This window comes from Mytilus californianus, unplaced genomic scaffold, assembly GCF_021869535.1.
Source record: "Mytilus californianus isolate M0D057914Y unplaced genomic scaffold, xbMytCali1.0.p SCAF_7, whole genome shotgun sequence".
NCBI classification, from domain to species: Eukaryota; Metazoa; Mollusca; class Bivalvia; order Mytilida; family Mytilidae; genus Mytilus; species Mytilus californianus.
This window is the reverse complement of record NW_026262723.1, coordinates 62307285-62334405: the sequence shown is the minus strand read 5'-3', so window position 1 is coordinate 62334405 and position 27121 is coordinate 62307285. Positions and strand designations below refer to the sequence as shown.

The 27121-nt window shown below is 31.6% G+C and overlaps 1 protein-coding gene across 7 annotated transcripts in view; it reads left to right on the top strand.

Moving 5' to 3' along the window:
- The window catches only part of LOC127707483 (uncharacterized), an 87967-nt gene that overhangs the window by 54625 nt on the left and 6221 nt on the right, over nt 1–27121 (top strand). For 6 of the 7 annotated variants that reach the window (XM_052212053.1, XM_052212058.1, XM_052212052.1 and 3 more), the window contains 9 exons: nt 8057–8140; nt 9748–9858; nt 10626–11457; nt 16709–16842; nt 18335–18462; nt 19515–19617; nt 20408–20484; nt 23170–23376; nt 25369–25483. In XM_052212053.1, coding sequence (XP_052068013.1) covers nt 8057–8140; nt 9748–9858; nt 10626–11457; nt 16709–16842; nt 18335–18462; nt 19515–19617; nt 20408–20484; nt 23170–23376; nt 25369–25483 — 1791 coding nt within the window. The remainder of the gene's footprint in view (nt 1–8056; nt 8141–9747; nt 9859–10625; nt 11458–16708; nt 16843–18334; nt 18463–19514; nt 19618–20407; nt 20485–23169; nt 23377–25368; nt 25484–27121) is intronic. The other variant, XM_052212057.1, reaches the window with a different exon arrangement.

Sequence of the window (27121 nt, the reverse complement as noted above, 5' to 3'; positions counted from 1 at the left end):
CCTCTTATGATCCCAATGTTTTTGCAACAGAAAATTGTTATGATAACTGTACTAGTCAAAAATAATTGGTACTGTCAAAGATGAGATTTTGAAAAAAATAACATTGTATTGTTTGATAGTATTACAGAAATCAGAAGAATAAGAACAAGAGGTTTTTGTTACCTGCTTAAATATCACTTTGTCAGTTTTTTATAAAAAAAAAAAAAAAATCAAATGCATACCAAGAACTAGCATTAAAAAAAACATCTTGTGTAATCCAAATGATGCTTAAGTTTTGTTATAAAGCATTTACGAGATAAAAATAAATTTCCAACTATAATACTTAGTACGTAGCTATGAAAATAGAAAATCTATCGAATTGTAGATTGAAAACAACATTGAATGATTAACCTTCTGTAAAATACTACCAAATCTCCGAATAATCTTCTTGTAAATATTCAAATAATTGGAGATGGCCATTAATGGCATTTTGATAGCTGTTTTCTTGATGTCAAACAAGTTGAATACAATTTGACTTTAAGATCAGTTATATCTTACAATGGATATTGATTTTCAAATGGAAATATATTCTGGTATTCAAATAGTTGTATAAATTCAGAATCCTGGACAATTTTAAAGAACTTGTCAAAATGATTTCTGTATAATTTGTTCATCATGATATAAAGAGAATTGTGTGGGTAGGAGTATTCTGCAGGTTTGCTGTTAAAAGCTAAATTTTAAAAACAATGAATTTTTAATTACTTTTCATCCATGCTGAAAGTAATGGTAAAGTTAGAAAATGTGGAAAAATTGCACATCAGTAAAAATCAAAAAGTTTATACTAATAAGAGAAGATATTGGTTATATGCCAATGAGGCAGCAACTTAATAGAATAAATAACCAAAAGACATCACATATACTTCAAAACATTTCAAATAAATGCTGTCTAATAATGCCAATTCCAAATTTTACTGATGTTTACATACAAAGACATCCTGGTTTATTTTAGAAAATCAAATGGGCAGTATACAAACCTTTTACACTGCTATGTCCAATTATACAACACTTGTTAAGGTTGATAGCATTAATCTTATTTTATTTCAAGCTTAGACCTCAAAAGTTGTGGCTTGCCTGACATTAGATAGTAATATTTTCGAATCTTGATTAGTTTAAAGGTCCCATTCATATATGACCCCCAAGGACAGCTAGTAGGTAAGCTGAAGAATGAAATCCAGCATTTATTATACAATTGTGAGCCATGTTGTCAGCATAAAATGTAATGAATATGTTCCAAGGTCTGAAGGCAATTTATTTTGGTATTGTTAGAATTGGAATATAGATAACTGGGTTAGACTGTCTATGTAAATTGGCCATTTTATAGTTGAAAAGTGCTTATTTTGGAAGCTATCTCCGAAAGATCAATTTATCCAGTACTTCAATGTCAAACTGTTGTTTTTTACTGAAACAATCCTTTATTCTACCATGGAAGTGTTATATATATACATTTGTAGACTATGTTACTTTCAAGATTCTACAGAGACAACTGATTGTCAGTCGGAGACATATTTATTGTGTTCTGTTTCTAATAAGTAAAGTCAGTTAAGACAAAAGACAGAATGTTTCTGAGTTGTTGCATAATATGTGGTATGAAATGTACTGTTATAAGTAACAAGACTGTTTTGTACATCATACAGTAAAATCTAAATCAAAGACAGGGTTTAGTATAGCTATTTAAATAGATCAGAAGATTCTAACAGACTTCCGTGTGTGCCTCAATGTTTGTTACTTTTATGATACTATGCTGTCTTCAAGCTATGGATGGCATTATTTGTTTAAGGGTCTCACCAATTATTTAAGTAATTTCTTGATAAACTGCTAGCATTGACTTTGAATTGAATTGTAGATGTTTTTAGTGATATAAGTAGTAAAGAGTATAAGAGAGGACTCCAATAATATGTTCTGGTGCAGACCTGATTTTTGGCAGTATTATCCCGATTTTCATGCCTCAACCCGAATCCCGATATCGGGATCGTAAAACAGGTCAAAATCTACCCGAAAAAATAATTCGTTACCGATTTTGAAGTTTTTCTGATCAAATTCTATAAATCTATAATTTTACCTGGCAACATATTTATGACAAGTTTATGAACCCAGCTAATCAACGGTCAGAACAGTTGTCATAATTAGTTGTTACAGGTAATCTGCTTGTCCGATGGGTCATAATGATCCTCAAAATTAATCAATTTGTAAACTGAATCGGTCAGTCGGCATTTCAATTTTAATCAATTTATAACTCAAATTTTATCCATTTTCTCATTACTGATAGACTAACTCAAGAACTGTCTCCATCCTTTTAACATTAGGACATTTAGATTTAGGTCTTTTGAGTCATGGTGCAAAGATTAGAAGGTCTTTGGAGGGGAGGGTCTTCATTTTGTTTTTTTTATTTTTTAGGCCATTTTTCTCTAATCTTAAGTTTTTAACAATTAATAAGTACAAGAAATAAAAGAAAAAGAAGAGATATGAGACTATGTGCACACAGAAACGCTGCAAAAATTGTAACCCTTAAAAATCTGGTCGCATACTAAAAACCCCATGGAGATTTTCAAAAGTTGGCAGGTCTGCTTGTTAGTCTGCAGCATTAGGCATCTAGAAAATTATATAACTACAGTATAACTAATGATAACTAAAATTCATTAAAAACCTTGTGATTCAAGAAAAAGAAAAAAAGCTAATGTCCTTGGCATAGTGGGATTAAGGTATTTTTCTGGTTACGATTTAAGTTCTACAACAACTGAATAAAGTGTTTTGTGACTCTTAGCTCATAGCTTTGAAACTTACAACAGTTTGGTATTTGATTATGGAAGTCAGATTCTCTTAAGTATAATGGAGTCTTGTATTCCAGTAAAAACGAACTCCTTCTAAATTCTTTAGTTGTGTATTGTATGAATCATATTTTACAAATTTTGAAGAGGAGCCAAAGAAGTTAATTTGTTTATCTTATAATCAGTGTGGTCTGATGGGTTTGATTGACTTTTTAATTACAAGTGATGTAAATATGATATAAACATGAAATAAACACTTGTAAGGGGAGACAATTCCTGGTACAGCTTGTTTGTCATGTAAAAAAAGGAAAGAATGTTTCGTGTCTTCTTCCATGTGCACATAGCATCAGTCATGTTTGACTATGCAATGTGAAATTTGTTTTTTCAACACACAATTGTTAATGAATTGTTCATAGAGATAAAAAAAAATGCATATTGTATTTATTTACCAATGAGGGGAGGTTCGGAAATAGATTTGAGTGTTAACTGAATTACAAATACCATTATCTCTTATTCCAAGAAATAACACATCAATTGAAGTTAGTTTTGAGGTTGTCTATATATGGTAGAATGTTGTAAAGAAGTCACCAAGTTATGTATGACATTATATTTCTGGAATATTATTTTGGTTTTCTGGTTCATTTTATTATTATAATTAAACACATCATGATCAAATCTTTTAAAATATTTACACCAATGTCATATAGACTATGAAATTCATGCACACTTGATTATTTTTACATTTATATTTAAAGAGTTATGTTCCTTCATTATCAGGAACATTATAATATTATTTCCTGAAGATGATTGATTTATTGACTGTTTTTTTCTGAATGTGCAGTTGCAAATATTTCATGTATATACTGGATGAAATTAGGAAAGTCAACTGTCCTGCATTGCATTCATATTTGTTTGACTTGGGTTCATTATCATTGACCTCATTTTCATTGCTCAGAGATTCACTATAAATGTTTGTAATAAGGTCTGTTTAGAAAGTAATCAGTTCGACCTTCAAGTAAGATGCAATGTCTGATTGCAGTTTGTTAAATGTAGACTGACCAAAACATCACCGACTTTCATGTACCAGTATCAAATAATGTTGTCATGATCAATTTCTGTGTTCCCCTTCTTGTGGTACATGATCAATTTCTGCGTTCCCCTTCTTGTGGTACGACATCATCAATTTCTGTGTGCCCCTTCTTGTGGTACGACATCATCACATGTTTCTACTTCATTACATATTATGGTCACCATGAACTCACGGCAGAGTTCAGTTTTACATTAAAAGTTCATTTGTCATAACTCAAAGGTACATTTATTGAAATATATCAATATGATTGAATTGAGCAATTGTATTACAAGTTTATAACTGCAATTCCCCAAAAGTTGCTTTATAAATCCATTTATAGGAATAACCTTTAGATATTTCTGTTTTTAGCTTTCTTCTTAAAGCTAAAAGCAACTGCAAAAGACTTGTCATAAAACTCTTCTCTTGAGTAATTGGTTTTTCTGGAATCGTTTGATATGGAAATTATTTAGCTCAGAATGGAAGAAATACGATCAGCAACAATAATTGTTTGGGCCATAAAGCAGTTTTTTTTGTCGGATTTGAAATAAATTAGCAATCACATATTGATTAAAGAGGGACAAATATCATATGGAAGGTTTTATCCGTCTTCATAAAGTTGTAGTAATTATTCTACGATTTACAGTTTCGTAATGTAAATTCTATATTGATTGGTTAATGTGATTGGTCCATGGACTTCAAACAGATACATTTTATTTGCTAGAGGCATAAAAAATTATGGAAAAGGATTTTTCTTGTATTAGAATTGTAAAGATTTGAAGAATTTGTGCCTTTCTTTTGAAAGTTATCAAAATGCAAGGATTTCTAGGTACCTTTTGTTGGCCCCCTTGTGGATGTCGAGCCAAAAAAAGTAATGATAGTAATGGTAGGTGCTTTTTTAAATACTTTTTCATATAAAGACTTATTGTGTTAGAAATTGAAGAAAAAACATGTTTAAATGTATTGAAGAATATTAAATTGTCCAATTTAAAACTATGAATGCTTCAAAAAAATAGTGTCTTAAATGTTTATTTTAATATAGATGTTAGTATCGAGATATTGATAAAAAAAGCATATTTTATTTTTTTTTAGTAATATTCACATTCTGTATGAAGAGTATCTTCCCTTTCGAGCATGTAGTTGAGGAATTTTTTACTTTTCTTTTTTCTTTTTTATCAATATTTCTTTTTACTTTTTAGAAGTGGATTGATACTTTGAAGTTTCATTTGTTTTAAATACAACAGAATTTTGTTCATGTGATTTTTATTAATATTAATATATATATTGAAATACCTCCTCTGGTAAGAGAGACAACTCCTGCAAGTTCTAGAAATGGGAGACAGCTTTTAAAATTACAAAAGATAGATTGATTGTTGTTTACCAAAAATATGAAATCATAGATAATGGAGGAAGTTCTTTAAAATTCTGACTTGTTTAATTTTAATGTTTATTTTCCCCTATGAAATCAAGTGCTTGTCTAAATGTTTTTGAAACTGTATAGAAGAAGGTAACTTAACTTTGAGATAGAGATTGTTTCCCGGAAATCATTTAGTTTATAACTATAAGATTGCAGATTTAGTTCAGAATGTTATTTATATCTCCAATCCTTAATATGACAGTAATTTTCACCACATTTGAATGATATTTTAACTACAGATATATGTACGTAAATGAAACCGAAAGGAGGTGGATACGATTGAAGTGGATCTGTATTTGTATAAGTTTTTACATGCATGTTGTTTTCAAATTACTTCAAAGATTTACATTCTTTTATCATGAAAAGTCTTTTTTTTTTCTTAATGTAGTCCTGTTTTCATTTACTATGGTAATCAGTGATGCATATTGATGTAAGAAAAACCCTTATGAATATTCCAAGGTTTGTTGCAGTTGTATGAAAATAGAAAATTTGTATTACATGCAGTTTATCTTTTATATTTTATATTAATGGATGTTCTATATTATGTGATTATTGTAAGACAGAAATTGTGTGACACAAAATGAATCATACTTATGCAAAAATATATCATATGTGCAAATTATGATGTAAAATACAGAGAAAAAGAGAAAATAATGTTTCTTGTATGTATAATCGTGACTTAATAGTTAATCTTTTTGTGGTGAGAGCTAGGTGCCAAATTCTGTACAGAATGTTGGGTGTACTACGTAATATTGTGCAGTTTGTTACAACAGATATAGAGTGTTAAATCGAGTAGTTTGGAGAATAAACAAGATATTATTTAGAACAGAAATTATTAATGAAAATGGAATAACTCCATTTTCTTTATCAGCCAAATTTGTAAAATGCATTGCTCTACAGAAAAGGAATTGACTTGAATTGTGCTTGTGGCATTAGAAAAGTGGCTAAAAGTGAAAAAGAAAAATTCATGCCTTTTAAAGTTAAGTTCTGCTTTCCTGATTTTGGCCCAATGGGCCATGTACACTCTTGGATAATTTGTATATCTCTGAAGTAGACCAAAAACCAGTATTTATGAACCTCTTGACCTTGCCATTTTAATATAACTGTAAATAGAATATAATAGTCTGTGGCAGTAAACTAGATTAACGTTGTTTTCATCAATTCTGTTTTTTGATGAAGCTCATCAGACTTATAATTCAGTAAAAAAGTAAAAAGTGCAAAGATGTGTGGGCTTCAAGTAATAACTGTTTTGTATGTCAATATGATTCAAAGTACTTAACGTGATGATGATATTCTGCATTGAACATATATTGGCAATTCACATTCTAAATGGCATTGTAGATTGGATGCAGATACATCCTAAGATGATTATATATCTGTTGTCCATATCACAAACTAGAAATGCACAATTGAGGTGCAGTGATGATTTTTTACTGTTCTTTAAAGTGAAATTAGTTTTGAAATGTCAATTGTCAAGGAGTGAGTTTGGTCCCTTCAACTCACATATTCATCCTATGGCTTATAATGTCTAGTGTATTTAGAATGAAAGATTAGCATTTGTTACTTGATCAGGTGTTATTAAGTATTTGCTTTTAAGCTTTGGAAATGACTGTTTCCATAGAATTAAAAAGTTTAAGTTATCTCAAAAGGATCTTTATAGGATTCTATTAATAAAACATAGATTGATGCCATGATTAATTGAATATGATTTTTTCCATATGAATGATATATTTTATGCTTACCAAACATTCAATCTTATCTGGTGCAAAATTCATCTGCCCTCCAGTTTTTTTCGCTGGAAATGTACATTGTTTTTTGTCTTTTCTTTAGAAACTATATATTTTCAAATTGTAAACTATAGATAGAAAAATGCCAGTATATTGTTCCCATATTTGTTGATCATTTTTTTCTTTGTTCAAAATCAACATGTTTGTATGGTTGTACTCAGTGCTTTCATTGGTCAAATTTCAATTACAGCATGTGTTATTTATAAGGTTCCCCCCTCCCCCTATTGTTACTCATCTTGTGATGAAAAAGGTGGCCATGCCTTGCCATATCTTGCAGAAAGAATACTTATTTTTGCAGGTCATTGAAAAGAAATATTAAAGTTTTACAAATTGCCTTAAAAATCATTAGAGAAACAGATTCCACCATCGTATTTGATATGATATTTCTCCAAACTTTGAATAATTTAAATGCACAGCAAGCCTTTTGTTTTGAGATTAAAATTCAGCTGTTTTAAGTGGCAAAATATTGTATCATACTCGATACACTGATATAGTATTTACATCATCTAACATGTACAAATTATAGAATTTTTTTTCAAGTTTTGACTATAGAAAACAATTTATATATACTCGAAACCTTAACTGAAAGCAGAAGTTAAGAAAACATATTGTACTTTGCAACCTTTTCATCTAGAACCTTTTCCTAGTTACTTACGGTAGATACCATCTCTTAATTCAATTTTCCCGAAATAAAATTTTATTTCCCCCAAGTTCGCCATTATTATGTTAGTGACAACACAGATAAATTTCTCCACTTAAGGATGAATTGAAATCTTATAGAAAAAATTATTTTGGTAACGATTAACTGATGAAAGCAGCGCTATTAACTAGATTAGGATAGGAATTGATCAATATTTCAATCATTTGGGGGAAATAATTCTTTTAACCATGCTTCTTTACTAACTTGTCCATCAAATGCATTTGTATTAAAAAAAAAGTCATTAAAAACCATGTTATTTAATTTCCATTCATCTTGATTTAGGTGGCATGTCTGATGAATTTTCAAAGAAAATGCAACAATGGGAAGAGTTAAAGACTAAACGATCACCTTCAGCAGTGTTGAAAGGTACAAAATTAAAAATAGAATTTAAGCTTATTTAAGTTTACTAGTAAATGTTTTATTGGCTAAAATGTGTTTATGAAATGATGAGATGAATAAGATGATCCAGAACATAGGAGAAAGAACAAGGCTTGAAAATTCAAACCAATATACCAATGTAGAGCAACCAACATTTTAGCACATTAGTCCATTTTAGGGACAAACTTGAGTAGCTCCAAAGTATAGCCCATTTTGGCTGCTGATTCATATCCCATTTATGCAAAAATATTACACCTGATCGTCATGATTCCTGTACTTCATTATAACACCAATTATTAAGTGAATTTTAATGGGAGAGAAACTCACCTATGAAATTTTCATTCCCCCTTAGCATGGGAGAAATATACATGTTAATTTAGCAGGATTGAGTAAATTAGAATTTGATTTCTTGCAGGATTAATTTATACATAAAAGCACCATATTTTATAACAGTTTAACACATAGATACAACCAATATATTTATAAAAAGGAGGTATGAGATAAAATTCAGTCAGACAGCAACCCAACAAATTTTTATTATTGAAGAAGTTTTTGAGAAAAAAAAGCTTTCATGCCTCTATAACCAACTGAAAAAATAAGGATCTGATAAAAAGTTTGAAAAAGCAGAAAATAGGTAGTTTCGATGCATACTGAGTATTAATTTGCTTTTATTATACCCCCAATTTTCTGGAGCTGGCAGTATATAATAATTGGACAGTGACAATCCATTCCTTTGTCCTTTTGTACCACTTTTGTATTCACAACTGCCCCTGAACCTCTTGACAGGATTGTGTGAAAAATTCACAGAATCTTACTCACAGGATGTGCTTTGCATCTGCTATTTTGTTTTATGATCAGAATGATTTGGGGTTTTCCTTAGCAAATCATGGACATTGCTTTATTTGAAGGTACAAAAAAAAATGTACTCATTTGGTATCAGCAACTTCTTTTAACCTCCCTTATTACAATTTATTGAAACATTCTCACAATCATAATCATATAATGCAATTGTGCACCTCCAAGGCTTTAAAGTTATATAGGGAATATTGTTTGGGCAAGTATTATTCATGCAGGCATTTAGTATAATGCAAATTGGTGCCAAATACGTCTCCATTGAATTGTATGGAATTTTTTTATGCCCCACCTGCGATAGTAGAGGGGCATTAGGTTTTTTGGTCTGTGCGTCCGTCCATCCTTTTGTTCATCCATCCGTTCGTCCGTCTGTCCCACTTCAGGTTAAAGTTTTTGGTCAAGTTGTTTTTGATGAAATTGAAGTCCAAACAACTTGAAACTTGAAACATAGTACACATGGTCCCTATGATATGATCTTTCTAATTTTAAAGCCAAATTAGAGTTTTGACCCCAATTTCACGGTCCACTGAACATAGAAAATGTATGATTGAATGATGTGTCTAAATTACGGTTACCGGACCATATCGGTTTTGGTGCAGAAAATTATGTCAGAATGAAGAATACATTTTGGCTTTTATACAAAAAAGCTAAGAGATATAGGCTCCTTGTGGCCTCCAAAGATATTTATGCTCATTCATTATTTTGTAAAACAAAAATAAAACATTGTAAAAACTTTTTTTCAGCAGATTCCAGTGATGTTAGTGATGGAGTGTTTTCATCTGATAGTTTTGGACCCGTTTCTCCCGAATTTCAAAAGAAGATGGATGATTGGGAAAGATCCAAAAGCATTAAATGTAAATATGTATGAAATGTACAATGTAAAATGCATACTTATTCATGTAGGTTATTGAATGTGACATAATTATTTGGATAACTAAATGATATTTTCTGATATTTATGTAAATGCAGTTAGATGAGAATATTACCACATTCCATGAGTGCTCTTTCAAATACAAACTTTCGTCCTTTTGTAAGGTCTGTTTGTGCTTGTATACCTATCTGATGTGTCAAGACCTTTTCAGCAAATTCTTCTCTCACCTTGACAGAGTCAAAAAGGGAGACTTAGGTTTGCTGTTTCTGGTGGCATCAACAATTTGTTAAAGTTTGTGATTAGGTCAGTTTAATTAGGGGGACCACTCATTATGGATCAATGACATTTCAGAAAATAAGATATAAATGTTTCCTTTCATTTACAGTAAAATACTGGTTTGATTTATCATAGCATATTTAGAAAGTTTATTAAGTTGTCATAATTGTATTGTTCTGAAATGACAGCTTTCCTCTTTGGAGTATGGGAAATTGCTGATTAGCTTGAAGGCAGATTAAGAAAGAAGATAAATGGTCTTTGAATTAATGTTTGCTTTGGTTGATTCTGTTACAAATTCAATTTGCAGTACTCATGTTATGTAAGACTCTGTATGATACTATGTGAAGTATTATAATCAAGCAATACTTGGTAATCATTATTGATTAAAACTGCCTAATTTATATTCATAATGGTAAAAGTCAATTTTATAACCAGTCATGTAGTATTTTAAATCCTAATATCTTTGCTTTGTAGCCACCTCATCCAAGAAATTGTTTTTAGAGGAAAAATCAGAAACTGATCTCCCAGGATCACGTGATGTGTCACCTGATGGGACCTCTACTCCACTTGAGATCTCATTACAATCAATCAATGTAGATGACATGCAAAAAAAGTTGACAGATAGTTTTTCCCGAAAAATGGAAGAATGGGAAAGGCGGAAGTATAAGAAGGATGGTACTAGCCCAACACTTGATCGCAAAGATAGTGGCGGAAGACTGATAAAAAAAGAAGATCGACAAAAATCCAGAAAGTCCAAAGTTGAGAAAGACAGAGAAAAACTTGGCAAAATGAGAGGAAGAGAAATGCGACGTGTGGAAATAGAACAACAAAAATTAGAAAAAGAAAAAATGAAGATTGAAAAAGAAAGATTGAGAGCTTTAGAAAGGGAGGCAAGAATAGAAAAAATGAAAGGTCGTTTGAGTCAACCAGATATGGATTCAAAAGTCAAAAGCCCAATTTTAGCTCCCCTTGCTGAATACAAAGTGACTACTGACTTTGCCAGAAAATTACATGAATGGGAAATGCGTAAAGGGATTTCTTCTGTTTCTATGGCAACATACTATGAATCACAGCTTCGACAAGCAGATCATTTACAGCAAGCGGACTATTCTGGACAGAAGGACAGTGATGAAGAAATGGCATGGAATGAACCCAAGGTCAAAGGTCAGAAACCACCCCCTTTGTCCTTACAGCCTTGTTTTGATTCCCCAGAGGAGACCTCACCTGGTGGCAGGTCATCAGATGCTAGTTTTGATGATAATACCTCCATTACTATGGAGAGTATGACAGAAAACAATATTAAAAGGTAACAAGTTCTGCTAACCTGTTCTGTCAATCTTTGTCCGCCTCTTTGTCCAGGCGTTGTGGGGGACATAGAAATACCGGGGGTCCATCCATCTGTCCATCCGTCCGTCCGGTCTTGTTAGCGCTCTCACATGTACATTTCTTGCCAGATTTTTATAAAAAAACTTATATCATAGATTTATATCTGCAATGTTTCGGACAAGATCGAAAAACAGTGCTGATCAACTATTTTTAAAAGCTTTATGTCCCTTTGAAACATTAATTATATGGAAAATTGCATCGTAAGCTCTCTCATGTGTACAATTTTTGCCAGATTTTTATGAAACTTTTATTGTAGGTGTATATCAGCAATGTCTCGGAGGAGTTCGAAAATCAGTGCCGATCAACTATTTTTTAAAAGAGTTATGCCCCTTTGAAACATTGATTATATGGAAAATTGCTTTGTTAGCGCTCTCATGTGTACAATTCTTGCCAGCTTTTTATGAAACTATAAATATTGTAGGTTTATATCAGCAATGTCTGACAAGTTTGAAAATCAGTGCAGATCAACCATTTTTAAAAGAATTATGTCCCTTAGAAATATAAATTATATGGAAATTTGCATTGTAAGTGCTCTCACATATATAATTTTTGCCAGATTTTTATCAAATTCATATCAAAGGTACATAACAGCAATGTCTTGGACAATTTCAAAAATAAGTGCCGATAAAATTTTTTTAATGAGTTTCCCTTAGAAATATTAAATATATCAGAAATAGCTCTCAAGTCTTCAACTCTCTAAAGATAATTTAAAATTTTATTTTAGTTATTGCCCTTGGACAGAACATATAAAATATGTGCAACACAGGGGACATTGGAACTCTGTTCTTTTATTGATTTATTAGAGATGTGAAACTATTCGGGAAAACATTTTAACCTTAAATGTAATATATGAAAAGAATATAGATATTTATTTGTATGTGAGATAACAAATTAAACCACAAAGAACATTTAAAAACAATTTGAAATAATTTTACGCATTGCTCTCAGTATGTGAAATGTAATTTTCTCTATCTCCACATAAAACACAGAACTCAAGTTGTGCGTTGAATTCATAAAAAAATTAAAATCTTTTCCCAGTTATTTAAATTTTGGTATAGAGTAATCCATACATCTGTAATGGCCTTATATATAGTTTTTTAGGCAGTTAAGCTGCCTTATGCGAGCACCCTAGATTTGTGTTCTACCCAATAAATGCTGAAATACGTGCCATTGTTATTATCTAGCTGGATATAATGTTATTTATAACTAATTGAATAGTTTTTTCATACTTTTAATTCTGGATTACAAAAATATGACCAGAAAAAACCTTAAATGATCGTCGAACCACCCAAAAGTTTTGAAGTTGCACATAGGAAGTAGAGCACATTAGGAATCCTTATGTAGTTTATTATCCCCTGTGCTTTTGGCAAAGATGTCAAAGAACAATTGTATGAAATATTTAATCGCCGAAAATCTTTAAAGACAAGTAGTTTAGATTTCCCAAATGGCAAAAGTCGTAGGAATATTGTTTGTCGTCAATACGTGTTACAACTACGTCAGTAGTCTATTAATAAGTTCCACTGTTCATGCTGTTGGCGGCAATTTCAAATTAGAAGACGAAATTTTCGTATCTTTTCGATTTGGAGGCAGGGGTTCAAATTAGCGGTGGTCCGAGGTCCGCGACCTTCCACTTTTGCAATCGGACTCTCGACTTGGTTACTAGCTACGCCCGACGGACCTTTCACTTGAAAGAAAATTAAAAATAACTTTGCAAACCTTTTTACCAAAGTCTCTAAATAAACGATCTCAAAACGTATTTTCATCTTTATTATTCATGACAGCGATGTTCATTTTGTTCAACCGCTAGCTTTATGCAGATAATCGCCTACAAGTAATGTGTAAATTCGAGTAAAATCGTATCTGACTGACAAAAACAACATTGAAAAACAATGGATGCCGTGTAGACAATTACAATATCGGGTCCGATTCCGGAAGCGGATAAGGGTAATTCCGGGTTTTGGAGATCAACTACAAATAAAATTTCAGGCAGGTGACAAAATACATCTATGCATGGTAAATAAATATAAACACTAGAAATGGAAACCAAAAGATATATGTAAAAGAAAGAAAAAGCAAAAAATATTTGATACAGAAACTCAAAATTACTTTTTGACAAATTTTAATGTCAAAATCCAATACAATGTGACAGCTGGGAACAGTATATCTAACAACATATATGTTCCTGGTGACAGTATAAATCTTCTTTATCAGTGATAAATGTTGATAATGCATGTAAGATGCTTTTAAAGTATAAACATATTACTGCAATTTTTTTCTCAATTTTGAAGGGTCAGTTAACATAGCTGGAAGTTTCTTACTTTGTTTTCGCAAATAGTGCAACTAGATTATATGATACCTGAATGTAAGCAATTCATATGATATATAGGTGGAATCCTTTGGGTCACTCTACCCCCTCCTGTTTGATAACTTTGAAACGGATGAGATCCCCACCCCTAAACCATATACATGATATATATTCATGTATGGGACTATATAACTAATCAAATGAAATATAGGGGGAAGTCCCTAGGGTTACTCCCCCCCTCCTGTTTGAGAACTTGGAAACAGTCGAGATCCCCACCCCTAAACCATATATATTCATGTATGGGACAATATAACTAATCAAATGAAATACAGGGGAGTCCCTGGGGTCACCCCAACCCTCCTGTTTTGGAACTTTGAAATGGTCGAGATCCCCACCCCATAACCAAATATATTCATGTATGGGACAATATAATAAATCAAATGAAATATAGAGGGAGTCCCTGCGGTCACCCCACCCCTCCTGTTTGAGAATTTGGAAACGGTCAAGATCCCAAGACAAGACAAGACAAGACAATTTATTTAAACTTAAGCACACGTATGGTGCTACAAGAGGATAACAATTATACATTAACAATTACATATATACTTATACATTTACAAGCAAGACACACAACAAATAAATAAGTGATATCATACAATAAAATTGAAATAAACCATAGTTGGTTGATTTGTTTGCAAAATTCTTAATTGCAACGTGGATATGAAGTTATTGTAACATGCTTTGTATTATGAAAATATTTTTTCAATATGTCTTAGAAACATGCACACTTTTGTTAGCAGTGGCACGTTACAGTGTGATAATAGACCAGTAAGTTTCAATTGGGAAGGATTTTGTGTGTAATATGTAGGTATATATCTTTCTCTTAAAGACATAATTTGTTCATTGGAGCATACAAAAAAATAATGATCCCATAAACCATACATATTCATGTATGTGACAATATAACAAATGAAATGAAATATAGGGGGAGTCCTTGGGGGTCACCCCACCCCTCCTGTTTGAGAACTTGGAAACGGTCGAGATCCACCCCTTAACCATATATATTGATGTATGGGACAATATAACAAATCATATGAAATATAGGTTGAGTGCTTGGGGCCACTCTACCCCTTCCTGTTTGAGAATTTGAAAACGGTCGAGATCCCCACCCTAAACCATATATATTCATGTATGGGACAATATAACAAATCAAATGAAATATAGGGGCAGCTCCTATGGTCACTGTAAACCATCCTGTTTGAGAACTTGGAAACGGTCGAGATCCTCACCCCGAAACCATATATACTCATGTATGGGACTATATAACAAATCAAATGAAATATAGGGGAGTCCCTGCAGTCACCCGACCCCTCCTGTTTGAGAACTTGGAAACAGTCGAGATCCCGACCTCTTAATTAAACCATATATATTCATGTATGGGACAGCAGAACTTATCAAATGAAATATAGGGAGAGTCCTAAGGTTCACCCTACCCCCTCCTGTTTGATAACTTGGAAACAGATGAGATCCCCACCCCTAAACCATATATACTCATGTATTTGGCAATATAACAAATCAAATGAAAAATAGGGGAAGTCACTGGGGTCACCCCACCCCCTCCTGTTTGAAAACTTGATAACGGACGAGATCCCCACCCCTAAACCATATATATATTCATGTATGGGACAACATAAAAAATCAAATGAAACATAGGGTTAGTCTCTAAGGTCACCCCATCCCCTCTTGTGTGTGTTTTAAGAACTTGTAAAAGTTTGAGATACCAACTCCTAAACCATATTCATTCCTGTTCGTCATTTCAAACAGATTTGAATGACATACAAGGTCAATCTCATAGGCATCACATATGCATATCACTTTACTAGACCTAATCAATGTGTACTAGACTTTGCCCAATGTCAGGCGACCATGGGAATGAATAATTATGGCAGCTTTGTTTGGGAGACTTCGTAACAGCATTCTGTTACAATTATTTCTTGTTTATTATAAAATTTTATTGATGCAAAAAATGAGCAGGTTTAAAGAATTTACCTTAATTATATTTTGAATAATTTCTGGTTCTATAAAAAATTTCATTTTAATATGGCTCATTTTAAAGAAAACATATCTTTCAAGCCCAAGAGTGTTTGACCAACTTTATTATAATCACCTGTCATTTTATTCCAAACTTAGACATCATGGACTTGGGGTGAAGGCGGGGGTCATTTACATTTACTATGGGCAGGTCAGTCAGACCTCACCTTTGATCCCCGTAGTAGTAAACATTTGTCTGATTTGTGTCTCATAACTTTTGCACTGTAGAACACAAACTCAGTTTTCTTTCCAGGGAAGCAAGTCCATGCATACTATTACAAGCTCGTACTAAGTCAACTTGAACTACTAACAGTCAACTAATACCAACGTTAACTATCAACTAGAACAACTGCAATCATTTCGAACTTGTACCACTGCAGACACATGACCATTAAAAATATACTTGATATATGCGTTGCTTTTGAAAACCTTGATAAAATATGAATTATTTGCCTTAATAATTAATTCATTAAATGAACATAAATGCACAATATATGAATGTTTAATGTTTGTTCTTTTAAATCTTAAAAAAAATGAAGCAACATAGCCACAGTTTTCATAATTATGTTTGCCTTGGTTTTTGGTTAACTGCCTACAGCGCTTACAGTGCTTTGATTTTTTAATCTCACACCTTTATCCTGCATGTTTACCAGAAATAATTGTTATCAAACCCTGCACATATAATTTATCAAATTTCAAAACAAGCAGCTAATTAACAACCCAGAGAAAGTTTCTGTGATCATGTCTTACTGTAAATATTATATATTTTTTTAAGTTTGGAAACAGCCAATGCATCATTAGTAGAAGAACTACATGCCAAAGAACTAGAATATGAAGCTCTGCAAGAGGAAGTCCAAGATCTCAATGACAAAGTTAATAGTGCTAGAGTTCAACATTCCAAAGAAATAGGTTAGTCATTCTGGGAAATTGTCAATCTTACATTACATAGAAATATATTAATACAAAACCCAGAATTTTCTCTGACAAAAAATGTCTGCCTATTCTTCTTTAAATCTCTGAACGCCAATGCAGACAATACACTGATATCCCAAACGAAATTGGTCCGCTAGGCCACATGACCCTTTTTCGAGAAGCGTAGTTTGATTTTCAGAAAATCGCAAACCTACATTATAAAGAAACTGTATAAAGAAAGGTAACTCGAATAACTGAAACGGCAACTTCACAAAGTTAAAGCAATCTATCACCTATTAGGATAGATTGAAATATTTTCAGACTAAGTGTTCTAGAGCTTAACCACTGGACGTTAAGCAACCAATAATCAATCAATCAATCTAGAGTTTAAGCTCTTAGTAAGTGTGTAAGTTTAAGGTTCATATCATTTCTCATTTTGGTGTTACTAGTAATTTATTTGTATTTTGTAATTCTGTAAAAATGAAATATATTAATCAATTTCTAATTGATTGGTTTCATTGTTTCATTTAGGGAGAGTGTTAGAATAATAAGTTTCTGGAATATAAAACTTTGTTTTTGTCTTGAAGAAGGTGCCCTTTGCTGTATCATTAGCATTGGCATCAATAATATGTTAATGTTTGTGATTAGGTTAGTTTAATGGAAACAACTAATGGTAAGTTAGTGATATTTGGTATGCAGCTGTATTAGCATTGGCACATCTCATTTTAAAGGAGATTATTTGGCTGTGCCCACCTATTGACCAAAACTTTTGTTTAATTTATAATAATTGTTAAAGTCTGTGATTAGGCCAGTAAACTGTCAGTTTAAGGGGAATCACTTAAGGTAAGTCATTAATGTTTAGGTGAGCAGTTGTATTTGCATTTGCACATCTCATATCAATGGAGATCCTTTTACCCCGCCCCTTCATTCATGGACTTTTGAATTTGGAACTTTTGCATATTTTTTTGGTACATGTTAAAGTTACGATTAGGTCAATTAAAGGGGAACTGTGTAATATATTTTGTATTAACACTTGAATATCTCTTTTCTATAGAGATTATTTGACCCTGCACCTTCAGTACTGGTTCATTGACTGAATGTTTTGCATAGCTAACAGGTTACAAAGTATTGCCATTTTAATTTCGGTATTTATATTTTACTATCAAATTACATATAGAAGAGACATTTCTCTGTGACAACAGTTTGTTATAATGTTTTGCTGCTTGTGAATGTGAAATAATATTGATGATTAGAATATTATTTTTTATTTGCTTTTCATTATTTATTCTTTTAACTACTAACACAACTTACCAAGCTTAGAAATTGCACTATTTTTGTATATATCTGCTTTTTTATGCTAAAATTCTCTTTTTATTCTTGATATTTTTACTTTTGATGCACCATTATTTTATAACACCTTACTAATATACTAATAGTTTCTTAAATGTGTGTCTTTCTACAGACCAATATAAGAAAGAAATTCTTGCAGGTGGAACCTCTGTCCAGGTGCCAAAATTAACACAAGAAATGAGTAGCAAACTTGCAGAGCTTGAATCTAAAATCCATGAGCTGCAGAGTTTTGGTGACAACTTAGCTCAAAAAATGGAAAGTGCTGCCGTAAGTTCAATTTAAATTAGTCAAACTTGTGTATAAAGGTCACTCTACTGACAAGAAAACCTGACTTATAAGAGAGGTGACCTTTGAATTCAGGTTCAAAATCCATAGATATTATCACTGTAGGAGAGGATGACATGACAAGACAAGTTTTCGCTTAATACAGTTGACCTTATGTAGCAGGTTTAAATGTAGGTGCAAATTCCACAACAGTCAAATTCATAACTACAAGTGACTTGCATGTACTTTTAGGGAAAATGGCAAGTAGAATGGATCATACTTTATCAAGATTAAAATATGAACTTGCATTCATATCTTTAAGACATATGGTTGAATATTAGTGATAATTCATTGCTACAATTCTTCTCTATATTATAAAATGATATGAGCAAATCAACCCTAATATGGTAAAATCAGCATCTGCAATACTGATGACATCACACTGATGATATGAATCATGAGTTAATATTGCTTTTCTGTCCAGTCCAATTCAGGGAAAAAGCTGTGTTGGACCGGGCCAAAAAGCAATACAGGATTTTCACTCCTAGTTGCAATATTTTACGCTTCACCAAATTTTGAAATGACACATTTTATATGACAAGAAAAATTGAATTATGATCTGTTATTTGTTAAGATTTGAAGCTTAAATATTCTACAACCTTTCCGAGTAGAATTTCTATTTACTGTCATAGATTCATTTCTGTTGTTCAAAAACACGAGAACACAGACGTTAAAAAAAAAGAATGGTGTAATGTCTGATTTTATCTTCCCTGGTACTTTATGTTTGCTAGATAAAATGAATTTCTTTAGCATAGATTAAGTACCTGGACTAGAAATCACAAATCTCATCAATATTGACAAACAATTCATGGTTCCTGCTTTATTGTCAAAGGCTGACATATTACTTTGAAAAAGATTTTAAAAAAAAAAGAAAGAAAAAAACAAGAAAAAAAGTGAACATTCTGAAAGTTTATGTTTTCAATGAAAACTATTAGCTTAAAAAGGTGTATCTTCTAGTTATTCTTATAAATTCTAATTGTAATATTTTTTTTCAGATGTGTAAATGGCAGAGTATTGAAGGAGAAGAAAAGGTCACCACACGTTTGGTAGAACTTTTAGAAAAAATGAGATTGATGTTGTATAAAGCTTCACAAACAGGTTTGGCGAAATTTTTTTTCGCAAAATAAAATCTGTCATTGGATTTTATTTTAATAATTCATTTTTATCTGTGTTATAGGCCTGTTGATGATATATGTATTATGTATTACTGTTGGCCATTTATTATGCTCCACTAAACAAAGTTGCATAGAGTATAATGTTTTTGACCCGTCCGTCTGTCAGTCCGTCCGTCAGCCCTGTTGTTCATAACAACACAACACAACAGAATTTCACGAAACATTGAAGATAAAAAGGACATACTATGTAGATGTGCATATCAACAGGAAATTGGGCTTTAATTATTTTTTTTTAGGAGTTATGACCCTTTGAATTTAGAATATTGGCCATAATATACTACTGCAACAGTTTGTCAGCACTACTCCTCTGAACAGGATTTCATGAAACTTTGAAGTTAATGAGAACATTATCAAATGGTTGTCCCCTAAATACATGTATTTTCACTGATGAAAGCATCTGGAAGAAATGGTGAAAGAGCTGTAAAGGTTGTTCATAGTTGGTTTAATGATTTCAATTCAGCATAATAAGACACAACAAATTTCTTGAAAAAAAATATTGAGGAAACAAGAATATTATCTCCATATAATGGCTTTTCCTTAAGGCAGAAATTTATTATCATTAACTACATAATCTCCCTATTTTGGCTTGTTCACTAGAGATTAAACAATTGTTTTAATTTGTATTGAAATATTTCAGATTAAAATACTGTATTCTTTCATTTTTTTAAGTTATATATAAGATTTTATTAACTCTTTTTTTTATCCATTTACAGAGGAATTAACACAGAAATCGTCAGCACTTTATACTTTTGAAAAGTTGTACAGCCAAGCCATGCAGTTACAGGTTCAGGTTGGTATTGGTATTGTAGAAAGTGGTAGAAAAATGTAACCTTATCTGTCTGTCTTACAAATATTTCTGTCACCCCATTCTCAAGTATTGCTGAACAGAATAACTTCATACTTGGTCATCAGCTTGACAGTGATGAGTTGTAATGTGTGCGCAATTTTCGGGTCTGTCAGACGTTATCCCTGTTTGTTGATACTTTGAATTTTTCAATATTTTGAATGAACTTAAAAATATTTCATCACACATTACTGCAGTACTATTGAACAGAATAACTTTTGATGAGTTGTGAAATGTTATTGCATTTGGGATATGTCAGACGCCTTCTTCCTGTTTATAAATACTTTTAATTACAAGTGGGGATATGCTTAGCACTGCTACCTATGCATTCTTGTTTATTGTTAATGCCCCTGTTGCCTTTCTGTCCCTCCGTCTCTCTGTCTTTCTGTCATGCCAGGCCTTTTATAGCTCATTATACATTATCGGGTTTTGCTCATTGTTGAAGGCTGTAGAATGCCCTATAGATGTTTACATCCTCGTCCTTTTGTCTCTAGTGGATGGTTGTCTCATTGGCATTCATACCACATCTTATTATGCCCCCGCCGAGGGGGCATTAATTTTTATCCTTGTCCGTCTGTACGTCCTGAAATTTGTTTCCGTTCTCTAACTTTAGTTTGCCTCAACCAAATGTTATGAAACTTATAGACAATGCTTATTACCACAAAACACAGATCAAGTAGCAATTTTGTTGGCGTTACTTTTACCGTTCTATAGTTATGCCCCTTTACAATTGGAAAAATTGCTGAATTTTTCGTTTTCGTTCTCTAACTTAAGTTTGCCTCAACCAAATGTTATGAAACTTATACACAATGCTTAATACCACAAAACTCAGATCAAATACGAATTTGGGTAGTGTAACTTTTACTGTTCTTGAGTTATGTCCCTTTATAATGTTATATGCAAGCAGGGGCATCATCTGTGTCCCATGGACACTTTCCCCATTTATTTATATTAGTAATATACTAATAGTATGTGAGTTCATTCACAGATCTAGTTTTCAATTTCTGAAAGTTCCTTTATTGAACAGTTATAGGAGAATTTTACTGTTGCTTCAAAAGAGTAATTACATTATTTTTGTAAATAATTCACTTTTAATAAATAAAATCTCATAAAAGAGTGTATTTCCTGATTACAAAATGTTATATAAAATAACAACACAAATGTATTAATACCATGAAATCATTGATTCTTTTTCTGACTTCAAAAGAAAGTACATAAGCAGGGTGAAATGTTGTAATTAAATCAAAAGAACCTTCAACAATCCTTTCTACATTGCATATAAATTATTGAGTTTTGATTACAGACGTAAACAATACTGAAAGTATTGTTAATAAATATATCACTATCAAAATTGAATTATCAAGCCATTGATTCCATGATGTTGATGGTAACTATGTTTTGACATGAAATGCTCTGTTCTACATATAAAGCAATTATTTCATAAAAAGACCATTTTTACATGCTATAGTCAAATGAAAATCTTGTGATAGCAAATGTTCCATATGAACCTATGCTATAGTTCAAGTTAATTGAATGAAAAGTATAAAGGAGTTCTCATCTTATGGTGCAAATGTCTTTATATACGGAATAGATTTATCTTCAATAGCAAGTGCATATTACTGCAAAATCATAAGTATACAAAGCGCTACAGTATTATTTATGATTTTAAAATGAAAATTATTTATTGTAGTTTTCAAAATTTCAAACTAACATGTACATTATGTAAAAATCCTAATAGTTATTATATTGTCTCACAACTTTTGTGTTATGATGAAATCTGTATGTTCAGTCCTCAAACATGCAAGGGAGAATACTTAAATTGGTCTGTTATGACGATTATTGCTACATAGGTTGTGCTGTATTATTTATTTCCTACTGCAAAAAATAAACATTGACCATATTGATTCTGTACTGAAAGTTAATTTTATCATTATATAATCAGTCTCGGTGTTAACTTAACAACAATCAATCAATAAATCATCATATCAGTGAAATCTGCAGCATTAAGCCATATATTTTCTTCAACTACTTTACAGTACATTAATGAATAACACATAAGCAGACCACTGAAATCTATATCTGAATAAGGGCTTTTCAATATCAATGCGTACGTCACTAATTTGTTAAGGGTATTATATAATATTAGCCAGAAATAGCACTTTTTTTCATTTGGACAATCTTCTTCATTTGAATTACTTGCAGTCAAGGGAGAATGTTATAAGGGCATCATTGTATTCAAGAAACATCAAATTAAGCAATGATCATTTATCTTTTGTGGGGGGATGGCATATGGATTTTTCCTAGGCACAGTTTTTTGTTAACTTTATTAAAAAAAAAGATGTTTTCCTCAAAAATAAGACATCAGGCCCTTTCTCAACAATTTAAAAAAAAAAAAGGAATATGATATTTCACTTCAGATCTGAACATTTATTTTGTCTAGAAATTTCAAGGAGAATTAAAAAATCATCCTTAAATTTTCATAAATAAATCTGACAATTTTAGTTAAATACTTCAGATGCACTAATCAAAATGAAAAAAAAAAATCTTATCTTATTAACAAATATATTCCAATGCATTGTTAGCATCCAGATTTCATTTCATAGTCTATAGAAGATGATTTTATATTTCTAGTTAACAAATCTTCGTTTGAGTCAACTTGAAAGAAACAAAGAAATAGTGTCAATGAAGCGCCAGTTGTTGCTACAGGAAGCTAACAATTTGCTGTTACAAGCAGATATTGCTAGACGCGAGACGGAACTCAATTGGCATAAACAACATGCAAGAAAAGGTACACCAATCAAGAGGTGGAATACTTATGGAGGAATGGAAAGCAGAGTTGTAAGTATAAAGGTTCTTTTAATTAATGTCTATAGATATAAGAAGATGTGGTATGAGTGCCAATGAGACAACCCTCCATCCAAGTCAAAATTTATAAAAGTAAACCATATAAACTGTTTGTTTTTGTGAATTTTTTTTTTTAACCTAAACTGTGAAAATATTCTCTATAACAAGTAATATAGATTTCTGTATTTCTAATTTCAAAAGTATAAAAAAATAATGTTAACGTTTGTATTAAAGGTAGTTAACACTAGTAATATTGTGTGATTAGAGGAAAAACTTCCTATAGAAAGGGAAGCAACTCAAATTATGATTGCTATTTTTAAAATTCTTTGAACAAAGGAAAGGTTTGAAATTCAAATTATCATATAATAAATATGAATAAGCAGAAATTTTACAGTTGTAAATATGTTGTTTCTGTTATTGCTGCATCAGGAGAAAACAGCTTTCTCTAACTTCATGTAAGTATAATCACTACATAATAAATGTTTGTGTAAAAATTTAAAAAAAATTTAAACTAAGCCACCAGTTTGTAGCAAATTTTGATGAAAGTTTTTTTTCATTCAAATTTGGCAGTTTTTACTACTATTTTTGGATTTAAGAGGTTTAAAATCACAATTTTTGTTTCTTTTAGGATATGTTGGAAATTTTGTACTAAAATCAGAAGTTTAATTGTTCTTAGTTGATAGTCTTTTTAAAATTTGGCACGACATATTTTGCAAGAAAAAAAACTCTTTCTAAAATTTAGTATGCTGAAACATGACAAACATTTTCTTTAATTGACTGCACATTGATGCATAAAAATTCATTTGAATTATTGCGCATATAGGGGTTTTTTAGAATTTTGTTTTCTGTTATTTTCATCTATCATCTGTAGTTGATCCCTATAAACAATTGAAAATTTGTAAATGATTTTGTTTAAATGAAAGCAGTAATTCAGATATTAAAAAATGAAAGGGGTATGAGGTATGTACATTAGGAACAAAGATTTACCATTGTCTTTTCCTTGTCCTGAATTTCAATATTTTAATCTGGAACCTGGGTGTTGATTTTACTTTGATACAGATTTGAAAAGGTTATTTTTATGCCCCCGTAGCGGAGGGGGCATTAAGGTTTACCCTTGTCTGTACATCCATCTGGAAATTGGTTTCTGTTCTCTAACTTTAGTTTGCCTCATCCAAATGTTATAAAACTTATACACAATGCTTATTACCACAAAACTTAGGTCAAGTTCGAATTTGGGTGGTGCCACTTTTACCGTTCTGGAGTTATGCCCCTATTTAACGTTATATGCAAGCAGGGGCATCATCTGTGTCCTATGGACACATTCTTCATTTATTTAGATTAAAATACTCTTTCCTTAAATTTTCTTAATCAGCTAGTCAATTTTTTTCTTATAATAAAATATAAATATGTATTTGGTTGTTGATTGTAGTCTGGGTTTTTTATAGCTTACTATAAGGTATGGGTTTTGCTAATTGTCGAGAGCTATGGTAGGTGACTGATAAATGTTTGGTCTGTTTTGGATAGTTGACTGATTGACAATCATACCATATCTCTTATCTTATATTGGTACTGCAAAATGTCATCATACTATTAAAGGTTTCTACTATGTTTCATTGTCAAAAAGAAAAAAAAAAATTCAAATTTAGTGCTGCTATTTCATTGTTGAGTAAATAATATTGTTGTACATAGATAAGTTTAAGAATGTAAAAAATATATAGCAGAAAAAAATTGAAGTGTATTGTTTGGTAAGCTTTTCATTACACAACATTTTATACAATATTAAAAAAAGACAAAACACTTTAAATTAAAGGATGTACAGAGTTCACTGTATAAATAAAATATTATTATATGCATGAAATATTTGCCACTGGACATTAAGCTAACAACAATAAATCAATCATACCACAAACCAAGCTAAGAGTTGAAATGGAAATAAATTGTTGAATGTTGTTAAAAAAATATTTTTTATGTAAATATTAATTTCAGGTCGAAGGCCAAGAAGCTGAATGTATTCCACCTTACAAAAGATTTGCCAAAGGCCGGAAAGAGCCCACCCAACCAACCATAGAATCAGATGATGTAATGGACACTCCAGACTCAGGTAACTTATTGTTATTTACTGCTACAGCAGAACACATAAAATAACATTTGGGTGAAGTAAAGAAAAGTAGTGTAGTGTAACCCCATGACATGTATTTGTGCCAATCCCAAGTTATGATCTTGTTAGTAGTTGTCTTTGTTTATATCATTAATGTTGTTGTCCATTAAGGAATTGTGGATTCATTTATTTTTGTGGAATGTGGAACAGTTGTATTTTCTTGGATATTAGATTTCATGGTTATATCAAAGTTTGCATGTAAGCTTATATAGATTTTGTACTTTGTTGATCATTTAAATTCATGTTTCACCTATACCCATGAAAGATTGGTATCCCAGAAACAATAATGTATCCACAGTAAAAGTTTTACATGTATACGATTGACATGTCTCTATTATTGGAAACGCTATGTTAACATTTAGATGTCTTTTTGTTTTGTATTGATGATATGTTGCTAGTTCTTTGAGAATATAGCTGTTAATCCCCTTTTATTTATAAAGATTTTAGTTTTGTAAAAAATTGTTGTCAACAATAGGACAAGAAAAAGATATAAAAGTTGGATCAACATTTGAAATTTGATTTTGAAAAAAAGTCTTAGAAACACTGTACTATTTAGGATCTTTTGAGACAGTTTTAATTTAACCAACTAGAAATCTGATTAGGTTTGTCTAAAAATGTGCATAGATAGATAGATATTGAAAATAAACTGTATATTGTTTATTGACCCTGAAGTGGTATTTTTCTCCGATCTATATAATGCAAGTATTCAATAAGACAAAAGATGAAAACAATCCAAATATACAAATATATTATAGGACTTTCTTTATCAGCAAAAGGTTTTTGTCTCGCCTTGACGGAGTCAAAAAGCAAGACATAGGTATGCTGTTTCGGGCTTCGGAGGCGTCAACAATGTATTAGTTTGTGATTAGGTCTAGTTCATGGTGAACCACTAGTGGTAGGTCAATGATATTTGGTATGCAGTTGTATTAGCATTGGCACATCTCATTACCATGGATATTATTTGGCCCTGCCCCCTCAGTCAAGGTCTATTGACTTTGAAACTTTTCATAGTTAACATGTATTAGTTTGTGATTAGGTCAATTTATGGGGAACCACTAGTGGTAGGTCAATGATATTTGGTATGCAGTTGTATAAGCATGGGCATATCTCATTTCCATGGAGATTATTTGGCTCCGCCCCCTTAGTCATGGTCTATAGACTTTGAAAATTTTGCTAAGTTTACATGTATTAGTTTGTGATTAGGTCAGTTCAAGGGGAACCATTAGTGGTAGGCTAATGTTAATTGGTGTTCAGTTGTATAAGCATTAGCACATCTCATTTCCATGGAGAATATTTGGCCTCGCCCCCTCAGTCATGGTCTATTTACTTTGAAACTTTTGCTTAGTTTACATGTATTAGTTTGTGATTAGATCAGTTTAAGATGAACTGCTAATGTTAAGTCATTGATATTTGGTATGCAAATTTATTGGCATTTGCAAGTATTGTTTCCATGGAGATTATATAGCCCCACCCCTGATCATGGTTCATTGACTTTGAATTTTTTACATAGTTTACAAGTTAATGTTTGTGTTTAGGTTTGTTTAAAGGGAACAACTTATAATTATAAGTCAATGCTATTTG